Source organism: Phodopus roborovskii, unplaced genomic scaffold (genome assembly GCF_943737965.1).
Source record: "Phodopus roborovskii unplaced genomic scaffold, PHOROB, whole genome shotgun sequence".
Classification (NCBI taxonomy): domain Eukaryota; kingdom Metazoa; phylum Chordata; class Mammalia; order Rodentia; family Cricetidae; genus Phodopus; species Phodopus roborovskii.
In genome coordinates this window covers 21,232,416-21,244,039 of record NW_026126541.1, presented here as the reverse complement: position 1 = coordinate 21,244,039, position 11,624 = coordinate 21,232,416, and the positions used below count along the sequence as shown (strand labels likewise).

Below are 11,624 nucleotides of genomic sequence, written 5' to 3'. Positions count from 1 at the left end.
AAATGGGGCTAATAGTGTTGTTAGCCTAAGTTTATGGGATATGGGATACACTGCATATTCACAGAGTGACACACATACAGCATTTCAAACAGGGCAATGGACTGTTACAACACTAGTCATGTAAGTGTTAGCCTTATTATGGGATCCGCTGGCCCAGGCTGGCAGCACACTCATAAAGGGCTTATAGTCAAGTGGAATGCCATGGAATTCTGCCTGCCTGGAACAGAGGAACCGAGCCTGCCTCTCTCCCAACCCAAACAGAATAGAGGACACACATGCATGTATACCAGGTGAGACATTTTTATTTGCATTCATCACCGAGGCTTCAAAGAGTCTCATGATGTTTGTCTGTACAAAATCCCACAACAATGGTTGCAGGCACAAATAAGCAGTGCTAGCCATCCCCTGTATCTGTCACAAATAAGAACTACATGACATTAAGACACAGCATTTCAAATTCATTTCAGTGATTTCCCAAACTTGAACCATAGGTCGGAGAGCACATAAAAAGATGATTTTTAAATGGAACCAGCCACCTTAAAAATACTCTGAAAATAAGCTTAAAGTTTAGAAAATAAAGTTTTTAATACTTCAAAAAGGTAACAGGATAAAAACGTTGCCTGTTGTCTGAGTCTTGGGGGTTTAGACCTGCTAAGAACTGACGTGTCTTGGTGAAGAACTTCGCACACCCTCTGAGGTGCTCTTGGGCTTGAAATCACACTTTGGTGTGTGAGGCAGCTCTTCATTGCTGACTGAATGAAGGCCTTGCTTTCGTTATGCATTCGGCCTCACGATCTTCATTGATAAATAGTTCTAAAAGGGAAACAGAAACAGTGTGAGTTCATGGAGATGTGGCTTTTCTGCCTGACATGCTGCCACTTAGCATGGCTGGGCAGGTGTGGACATTCACAGCCACCCCTGGCCTCCCTCTACCTACTGTGGGCCCATCGAGTTCCACGCCTAAATACTGATAAACACCCTCTGGGTGACACCAGGGTAGAATTTAAATCATGAAAAAAAAAATAACTAAATGAAGGTTTTTGTTTTTTGTTTTTTAATAGTCAAGACAGATTGTATAATCTACAACCAGAAAACACTGTGCCTATAATAAAAGTCAACTTTGAAAATATCACACAGGGGAAATCAGGAGCCATACGTAGAGATGCTACTGTGGCTGCAAGATCATGTCTCCAAACTCAGAATGTATAGTATCTACAGGCAATGGAAGGGAGTTGGAGAAGGATGCCTACTGCTCCATCCAGAGCCATGTACTTTGCCTCTGCTCATGGCTTCCTCTGCCTGGACCATCCATTCTTCAGTGACTGAACTGCACTTAAGGGCTTCACCAGTGAAAATGTCCTTAGCAATGGGCTCCTAAAGTCAACTGTTCCTAGCTAAAACCTCCTGTCCACACAGCCAGTACATATTTATGCCACCTCCCCTCGGGCTGTTTCTTCTGATCTCTGCATTTTAATTAGATGTTCCATGCATTCCCTGAATGGAGGGAGAAAAGTATAGCATCTGTACATACAGCCAAATTTTCCATTTGGACTCTTGTTTATAACTAAGGTAACTGAGAGAAATTTAAGGAGTAGCTGCATGTGATATGGACCATTGAGAAGGAGATTTTGAAAAATAAAATGTGGGCACAGGGAGGCAAAGTCAGTAACTGTTTGGAATGGAGTGCATGGTTTGTTAAGATCATGGGGGCCACCAGTGTCTAGACCAGGAGTTTGAGTACAGGGTTGTTTGAAACGAGAAAGGTGAAGCCGGGGGGCTGGGGAGATGGCTTTGTGGGCAAAGTGCTTGCTTTGCAAGCACGAGGAGCTGAGTTCAGGTCCCCACACCCACATAACATCAGGGCATGGTGGCTCCGGTGCAGAGGCAGCAGAGACAAGCGGCTCTTGGTGCTCTGACTAGCCATCCTAGCAGAACAGTAAGCTCCAAGTTAGTGAGAGAGCCCATCACAAAAATAAGGTGGCAAGTGACAGAGCGGGGACACTAGACATTGACCTTTGGCCTCCACACACATATATATGGGTGAGTGCAGACACATAACACCCACACATGCTCACGTACACACCCACATGAGCGTGCACAAGTGCATACACACACGCGCGCGCGAAGGCATTAAGTCACCTGGAAACACTGTCCAGAAGAATGAAAACAAATACTCATAGAGGCTTGGGGACTTTCTCCTAGAATTCTCAAAGCCAGTGAGTTTGTTTGCTTATTTTGTTTAGATCATGATAGCTGCTGGCAAGTTGTTAAAACCTAAGGATGCAACTTCTACCACTGGACACTATATTAAACTTCTCAAAAGCGGAAGGACGGTGACAGGGTCACTGCCTACGGGCTATGGAGCCACAGGGCTGCAGAGGCCGAGGCCCAGGTTTCGTACCGGCAATGAGTACAGGAGTACAGCCACAAACAGCAGCAGGATGAGCAGCAGAAGCAGGCCGATGATCACCCACTTGAAACGGCGCCACACGATGAAGCGCATGGTCTTGCATGGGTTTGTGAACCAGAGGAAGGAGGTTTCCGGCCGGCTGCAAAGCAAGAAATAGTTCCCGACTTAATTCGTGAGGGGCTGTCCAGCAGACTGGAGCAGTTCAGAAACAGTGAATTAACACATTCGGGACAAGATACAACTGAGCTATCAGTTTAAGCCTCCCTTTCTTCTGCTGGGCTCCAACACCTTCCCAGTGCCCTCTAGTCCTGTTTTGTTAGCATCTGCCGTTGGCTGGGGATAGCTCAGGTCCCCACACCAGGGAAGGGGAATGGTTAAAAGGAGGCCACAGCCCCTGCCACTCCATCCCCCGCAGCCCACTGTGAAGAATGAAATTAGAGGGCCAATAGCTAATCCATCCCATTAAGCCGATTGGAAGGGGGGGCTTCCGGACTGCAGGTGTTTGGGGACCAGACAACATGGAGAACAAAGAAGGCCTCTCACTTTGGTGGGTCGAGTTTGGGGTTCATGTTGGGTTCATTCCGCCCCTTCCCAGCTGGCCTCTCGTCTGCCTCCCTCTCGTTGAGGACCTCCAGCGTCATCTCCACTTTCCCCTTCAGTAAAGCAGAACAGGTTAAACACATGACATCACGTTTCACAAATATTTTTACTTCAACCCGAGGAATGTTCCCCAAGCTACGATTTTTATTCTTGTAAAACAATCCTTAGATTGCCTCAAATTTTCCTCCCGAGATTTCCTCACATTTCCTCTCCCATGTGTTTCTAAACTGACTCCATGTGGGAAAATTGAGAGGACAGATTGCTCTCCCTCTCCAGCTCCCTGCAGCTTCGGCGTTCCCACATCAATCTCCTCGCCCCCTTTCTCACTTCCTCTGCGAGTTTACCGCTAAGTACAGCATCTAACATAGGCTCCGGGACATGGGGTCATGCCTCTTCTTGCTTACACTGCAGTCCTACAGTGTGCAGCAGAACTTGCGCTTGGTAGGAACTCAAGGCGTGTTAGCTGTGTCAGTGGGTGGATGGAGGCCCCTCCTCTAAGGACAGGTTCCTGCATGGTGCAGTCACACAGAGAGGAGAGTGGTGTGGATAACCTGTAGAGCACTCATGGCATCCTTAGAAAGGCGCTGTTGTCTCAATTTGTGGATGAGAACACGAAGGTCAAAAAAGTCTAACATCCCACTTTGAGACAGGGTCTCACTATGCAGCTCTGGCTGGCCTGGAATTTACTATGTAGGACATGCTATCCTCAGACTCTCAGAGATCCACCTGCCCCAGCCTCTTTAATCCCTCCAAAAGGTAGGTATTAAAGGTATGTGCCAGCACATCGGGAAACATTCCAACTTTAATAGCCAGCCTTCACCAAATTGTGATTGACATTTTAGGACCTAGATAAACCTTCTAGGTTTCCAACAACTTGGAAAACACAGACACAGAGGTTGTTTAGGTGGAGGGGCCGGGACTGTGACCCTGTTTGTATGCCAGGTGATACTGAATGCCTGACCTTGCCATGGTTTCATCTCTTATGTTTGCTGAATCCATAAACTGAGGACCAAGTCTACCTCAAAGGCCTGTCAGCAGAATCCAAGAAGATAATGTGAAAACTAATCTCTAGGTGACAGAGAGTCCATCAACAGTTTCCTGAACACAGGGTAGAGAAACAAAGACCTGGAAACTTCTGGGGATGAATTAGCCAGACAACATATGCTCTGTGTGAAAGCTCTACACCCCAAATGCAGCCTAAAGACTGGAGAGGGTGTGTGGTGAATGGGGCAATTAAAAAGAGAGAGAGAGAGAGAGAGAGAGAGAGGTTGGCATTTGATTAGTGCATACTATACCTCACACTGACAACTCCAACATGCTATTAGTATGGCCTGGTAAGCTATTTTAGAAATGAGATCGCACACGTGAGACAGTTGATATTAACAGGTAACAATCAGTACTGTACTGTAGGAGGTAGTGGTGGTGACATGGTGGACTGCACTGCTGTTTCTTTCCAAAGCTTATCTTGAACTCTTCAAGATGCTTGTGAAATGCGGATTTTATCTCAGCACACCCTCTTTAGGATGTGAAAAGCTCACATTGGGAATTCCATTTCCTACTCTGAATGCTTGGCATACAGTAACCTCCCTGTAAAAGAAAGAACTGGAAGGAAATAGAGGGCCGCCACTGATCCTGGTTTTGGACAATTCCAACCCATGCCCTTCCCCTATCTCCAAGCAGATCCCCAACTAGGAAATACTCATACAGCCATCACACGGGAGCCATCTTTGTCTGCGTAGCATGGCCACCATCCCTTCATGGATTTCTGCTCAAAGAGCGAGGCAGTCTTAGCTTTAAGAGGGTCCATGGCTTTGAGGTCTGGAATCATGTCCAAATTGCACTTCTCTGACGACTTGGCTGGGATGATCGTGTGATGTAAGTCAAGCTCCAGGAAACCTGTCACCAGAAACAGATCATGAGGTGCAGCTGAGCTTCAAGTGGCTATGCCTTTGTTTTCAGGTGAGCAGAATGTCCTTGTCCAGGGGAAACAGTGATTTTGAACAGGTGATGGGTAACTTAGCAACAGGGACCATGGTCGATGTTTAAATTCTTTCCAGATAGGTGAGAGAAGGCAGAAGAAAGCTGTCCACTGCTTAGTGTCTCACCGAGGACTCCATGCTTTTTTTTTTCCTCAAAGGCAAGGGCATAAACAGCTCTTCTATAAATGCCAATCAATTAAACATCTCTCAACTGAGCTAGGGCCTTTGTGTTGGGGAGGTACTAGTTTTGGCTTTGAGCTACCCTAAAGAGAGGTCATTGCTTTGGGGGGAAAGACAAAATTAGATGCTTGGAGTGTGGGATGTTCCTTGGAACATTCTGGTACAACCCTCTTCTGGAGTGACCCCAGAAACAGGAGCTTCAAGGAACATAATTCACCCGAAAATCCCCACCAGGAAATGAGAAATCCCAGCTAGGATCAGGGTGTCTGCAGAGACACACTTTCTGCCCTGGGTTGGGAGAAGGCATTAACTCTCCAGTCCCCGGATAGTTTCACATAGGTCTTTGTTAATGGCTGTGAGAAGCCCTGCTTATTTTTCCTGGTTTAGGAGCCATATACAGTTTGATGATGGGTAAAAGTTGAACTTTGCCTTCATCTGAAGTGCCAGTGTATATAAATAACACTGGGGTGGGGGTGGGGTGGGGGCAGCAGAAGAGTCGGGGAGAGCTTCTGGGAAAGCTTGGATTTAAAATGCAGAAGGGAGAATACACCAAGAAGGGGAGGGATTAGGCGGGGTAGTACCTCAAGGCCAGAGGATGGTGGGCTTAAGCAGAAGGGGTGTGAAGAAGGAGGGGACCAAGAGGCACGCAGGCCTTAGTAACTATTGAGAGTGAGGAGTGAGCTGGTAAAGATGGTTCCAAAGTACCAAGAAGAGAGAGAATGAGCTGGTTGGAAATGGAGGCAGAGCGGTGGCACCCTCTGTACTAGGCAGGCCTCTAATTCACTTATATGGCCAAGGATGACCTTGACTTCCTGAACCCCCTGCCCCTGCCCCCCCCCCCAAAGTGCTGGAATTAAAGGCTTGTAGCACCATTCCCTGTTTACGAAGTCCTGAGGATTGAACATGTTGCTTTGGTCAGATTAGGCAAGCACAAGTACTTGCCTTTCTAGCTTATTAGTGAGGCCTTAAGGGTGCACAGAGCCCATGAGAAGGGGTGACAGTCACAAGCAGACCACAGCCCTTGGAGGACACCCAGTCAGCGAGCACATCCCCTGCCTCCCCCATTACAGGAAAGTAACTAACTGCTTCCAAATTGTAATTGGTTTCAGCAATTCCAAGTACAGTATTAGAGGAGTGATTGCAGGGTTAGCAGTACCCAAGTAGTCATCCAGGGAAAACTTGTCATTGTCCCAAATCTGAATGATCAGTCGAGGGGGCACTCGAAATTCTGTTTGATCAATGCTCCAGAAATGCTCCTAAAATGAGAAAAGACGATCACGGATGGTTCACACGATCACGGATATCACGGTCAGTGGACTCTGAGACCCTTACTTTAGCCACAGACAGTGGTAAGACTGAGATCTCCACCTCCACACCCAGTGGGACCTCCTGCCCTTCCTCTGGTATTTAGTAGGCCATCAGACTCTCCAGGAAGTCTCAAAGCCACCAGCTGGGTGACAAAAAGGATGTCCCAGGAAGTTCCCAAACAACAAGTTTCTCACAATACTCCTATCAGGGTGACTTCCTCCTGCCACTTCTGCCTGTATAGAGAGTTAACCTTTCCCCTGAAGACCACTGTGGCTCTCCCAAAGCTAGGTGCTCTAGGCCAGCCCGCACACTGTCATCCATCTCTGGGTCTTTTTCCTTGGTGAGGACACTCTTACCCTCATCTCCAAGGCTTGATTGACAGTCTCTCATTTTACACACTATGGGTTTAGTCTAGGGCTAAGATTCCACTCTTGTTCCAGTACAGATTCTAAAATGTCCTAGGATTTTTAGCTTTTGAAAAACAACATGGACTCTTATACACTTGTGGCCACTTGAGACCCTCAGTCTCACAGTACCTGAGACCCTCAGGTACACAGACGGCCAAGTCCTCTCCTCTAGTCCTTGCTTCACTTCAGACACGAGTTAAGAATATACCTCCACAGCCAGTTGCACCTAAGTCCCTCTGGCCTGGGCAGACCAGGAATTCTACCAGTGGTTTGGGAATTTGAAAGAAGATCATGGGGCTGGCTCTCATTTTTTATATTCTTGGAAGGTTCTCTTTCTTAGGGCTCCAGGGGCTCTGAAAGCCTACACAGCTAGTCTCTGATTGGCTGTCCTGTGTGGGGTGTTCTCAGCGCCACCGAGGAAAGAGGGGTCTAGCCTTAGGTGTGAGTCAAAAGGAAAAGCAAGCATCTCTCAGGCCCTACTGACCCCAGTATTCCCACCTCTGCTTCCCGCCTGGAAGGACACACGATTCGGCACCATTTTGAGCCTCTCAACCTAGAAAGTCCCCTCTATAGACTCCATTCCACATGGCATAGGCCAGGTGTTCACTACAGCATCCATAGTAGGTAGGGCTATCAGTAGGCAAGGGGACTCAGGGCAGGTACAGTTTTGTAGGGTGTTGGGGGATGATGTGAGCAGATAGAGGTACGGATGACTGATGGAATATGGAAGGTAGGAATGGGACCGGAGACCTGTTGAGATCGTAGGATTGTTTACCAAAGTGTCAGGCCCCAGACTTCCCTTGGAGAACTCTTCCTTCCCTAGTTAGTACAGTCTGGGCAGGGGGTGGGGATGGGATAGTGGGGTAGCTGAAGCCTGACTCCATCTCTAATCCCAGTGCTTGGCCTGAGCACTTCAGCCTGGGAAGCAGAGTCTGCCTCGGGGAGGGACACAAGTCTCTGATAGGCAGAGGCCCTGGGCCCAGTTCTCGGATGCTGCCGGTGCCATGCTGGCTTCCTTCTATTGGTGCTGAGGTTTGCTGGGAGGATAGATGTTGACCTGTGCCACTGGCTACCATGTTTCCTCCTCCAGGGAAGAGCCTACCTAGAAGTGAGGTCCATGGAGGACAGAGGGCAGAGGGAGGAGAATGTGGGACCAACTCCCAAGGACATTGCTTCTACATGGGCTCCAGACAGTCTTGAAATGAGCCAACCCCGGACTTGTTAGGAATGGCAACTAATAAATCGCTTTTTTGGTCTAAGTTCTGTAACTGAAAGTCTTTCTAATGAAATCCACCACCAGGGCCTTCAATCCTCCCAGACGTGTTTCTAAGTGAGGGAATGCAGATGATGAGGCTGAACAAGGGAGGCAAAAGGGACACCTCCCCTTTAACACTTGGCTTGCGTTAGGTCTAAGATGAGAGTAACCATCTATTCATTCCATACAGAACATGTGTGTACAGTGATACAAAAGCCTTTGTGCTGCCCTGTCCCCGACTTGCCAATAGGTAGCAGAAAGGAAGCTGCATTCCTCACACTCCTAAATACGCAAATAAATACGTGTCACAGCTATGTGACCATGGGCAAGGCTTTAGCCCTCTGTTGGTCTCGGATTCCTTTTCTGTACCAACAGGGAGCTGGTCTCAGTGACCTCCCAGTTCCCGAGCAGGCCTGACCTCTGAGTTCCAGAGTCAAGCAGACCCAAAACGTCCACCTCCTGCCCACATCTTTCAAGGCTTACTTTTTTAGAGACTATACAGAGCTGCTCAGCGGGGAGGTAGTCAAATGGGAAAACAAATCTCCAGTTAAAATTGCCTTCGCCATCCAAAGACCTGTAGTGGACATCTGTTTTCTGTTTGTTTTCTTCGCTGCCGGAAATCCAGCTGTAAAGCAGAGGCAAACAGACTCAGGCTGCTGTGATTGACAAGGGATCTCAAGACTGTGCAGTGATTAGGGGAGTGAAGAGAAGCACAATGCCCATTCTCTGGACAGCTTCCAGTGATCCACAGGCTGGGAGTGATTTATGAAGGGGAGGCGCCCAGTTGCATCCAACCCAGGCTGGAGCCAAATAAAATAGAATTCCTTTAAAACCAAGGCAGGAAACCCTTTAGACTGTAGTTAGCAGGGCTAAGGTGAAATTTTCTGGAAAATATCATCAACAATGTAGCTTCTATTTTGGGTAAGCTGTAGCTTGCTGGCTATGATTTTGGGCTTCACAATGATGACTCATTAGCATCTATCATCAGGACTGGTAGGTTCAACGAATGCAAGTTAGCTCAAAATTTTAGCATTTCCTTCCCCATATTTTACTTAAGCAAACAAAAAGAGGCACCAAGCAAGTAATCTTGCAGCTTCCCTTTTTATTATTCTTAAAATTCACTATGATCTTATTAAAGAGCCAGGCAAGGAAGAGAGGCAAGCTGTTACTTCCAGATGCCTAGCTGAGAAGATGCAGCTTGTCAACAGCATCTTAACTTGGACCCCCGGAAACATCTCTTTTTGCTTGTGCCTGGCACAGAGTGGATATGAGATAAACTCCCTGTTGATGGAATGAATGAATGAATGTGTCCAGAAGGAAGCTGCTGTCACATCTGCTTGCCTCTGTTTTGAGACTAGGAAACTAACACTTTTCAGCCAGGCATGGTGGTGCACAACTTTAATTCCAGCATTTGGGAGACAGAGACCCCGATGGATTTGAGTTCAAGGTTGCACTGGTCTACAAAACTCAGTTCCACAATAGCCATGGCTACACAGAGAAACCCTGTAGGACTGCATTAGAATCACTTGGGGAATACTGAAAAATACCAACTCCTAGATGCACAGAGGGGAGAGCCTGGTTGTGAAGCTGTGGACCTTGGGGTCCCATCTGCCCTCTATGAGTCAGTGTGAGGACAGAGTTCAAGGTTCTAACTCCAGGAATCTCGTCCTCAACTCAGACTTTGGATTTTTACCTGTGAGCTAGGTACTTAGTGTCCCTTCATCCCCCTCAACAGCTGTGCAACTATTTCCAGTTTACACAGGAGGAAATGGAGTCTCAAGGTGACTAAAGACTCACAGCAGGTCACGGGACCAGTACTCCCAGGTAAGTCTAATTCAAAGTCCACATCTGATAGCCTCCTTCAGAAGACTATGGGAACGGTAATGTCATTTGCTAAACATTAAGTCCTATTGTTAGTGACAACAGCATTATCAGTCAACCACCAGAGCATTCTCTTTTGCTAGTTCATTAACTGACAGAATGAATCACTTGGAAGGTTCCTGAGGCTGGGTATTTCAGTGGTAGAGGGCTAGACCCCCAAGGAACACTCCCATACCCCTGACCCAACCTTTCCTCTTATCTCCTCACTCCCCTGCCCTACCAAAATCCTCTCCATCCTCCCAGGCACCATGGGTCGTTTTGACTGTTAACTTTTAAACTGACTTACTCAAGAGTTCACATTTTCTTGATTATGGCCCCAGTATCTTTACCTTTTGACCCAACCCTATGACCCAAGTCAGTCTCTGACTTTTCCCGCTCTTTTTTTTTTTTTTTTTTGTAAGCCGTCTCTCATTTTAATTTTAAGACACATTAACTAGGCAAATACTTAAGTTACATGGGCTTGTGTTCAGGCATGCATCACTTCATCATATGTGTCATGTTAGTCATTGTATTTATGCATCATTGACCTTTTCACATATATTTAGATCCTTTTCTCCTTCTCTGCAGTTCTGGGGATCAAACCCTGATTCTTAGGGGTTGAAGAGTCGCTCAGTTGGTAGAGTACTTGCCTAGCATGCACAAAGCCTTGGGTTTCTGCCCAGCATTTTATGGTGGTCTCCACTTATAATCCCAATACTTGGGAGGCATAGGCAGGAGGATTAAAAGTTCAAAGCCATCCTTGTCTACATAGAGTTTGATGTCACCCCAAGCTATATGAGATCCTATCTAAAAGACAAACTAATAAGCAAGCAACAAACTAATGGCAGCAACATTCCCCCTCCCAGATTCTCAGTCTAGGAAACCCTTCTACCTCTGAGCTGGGCTCCCAGCCCTGGCATTCACATTGCAATTCCAGATTTTACAAGCTACTTTAGGTTGAGTTTTATTCTTCTGTTAGTTTCATTTCAGCCCATCATTGCTTGTTTGTTCCCTTGATTTTGAAAAAAAAATTCTATGTCAGTCAAATATATTTGCATAGCTCTAATTAGCTGGGATTAGTTTTCCCGGGGGAATGGTAATGAAGTCCTGAAAGGCAAATAATAATGAACTTGATGAAGCTTACAGTAAGTCTGAATGACAGTCATTATGTCTTTAACTCCGCTTTGATTGAAGTTCACTAGGGAGCATGAAGGCAACTTTGTTCTCACTGATGACTGTATCACATTTCAACACATCTTATCTTCTACGTATCAAGGAAGGAAGAACTTGGTCCATGTGGAATAGCAATAATTCTAACACCCACGTAATGCACACCAGCTGCCAGGGGCTCTCCTACATGCCTTGAGTAATGGAATCTTCTGGCTATCTCCAGGAAGTAGCACTATCATTATCTCCATTGCACAGGCGAGTAACTGCCCATGTCTGACTTTCCTTAACTTGCAGGGAAGATGCCAGGATTCCCATACAGGAGGTCTGTTTAACACTACATAGTACCATTCTTAACATCTGTGGATCTATGATCATGGCAGAGCCAGAAACTAACAACAACATGAACCACCTGGAATTGAATTATACAAGTAAGAGAATTATGAGCATGGTAGTTT

The 11,624-nt window shown here is 46.7% G+C and overlaps 1 protein-coding gene across 4 annotated transcripts in view; it reads right to left on the bottom strand.

The window, feature by feature from the left end:
• Positions 1–284: 284 nt before the first annotated feature.
• Positions 285–11,624, bottom strand: part of Myof (myoferlin) — a 138,516-nt gene continuing 127,176 nt past the window's right edge. For all 4 annotated transcript variants that reach the window (XM_051199900.1, XM_051199902.1, XM_051199901.1 and 1 more), the window contains 6 exons: positions 8,623–8,764; positions 6,326–6,425; positions 4,716–4,906; positions 2,954–3,063; positions 2,402–2,549; positions 285–813 (listed from right to left, as the gene is read on the bottom strand). In XM_051199900.1, the coding sequence (XP_051055857.1) occupies positions 775–813; positions 2,402–2,549; positions 2,954–3,063; positions 4,716–4,906; positions 6,326–6,425; positions 8,623–8,764 (730 nt within the window). In that variant the 3' untranslated portion in view covers positions 285–774. The remainder of the gene's footprint in view (positions 814–2,401; positions 2,550–2,953; positions 3,064–4,715; positions 4,907–6,325; positions 6,426–8,622; positions 8,765–11,624) is intronic.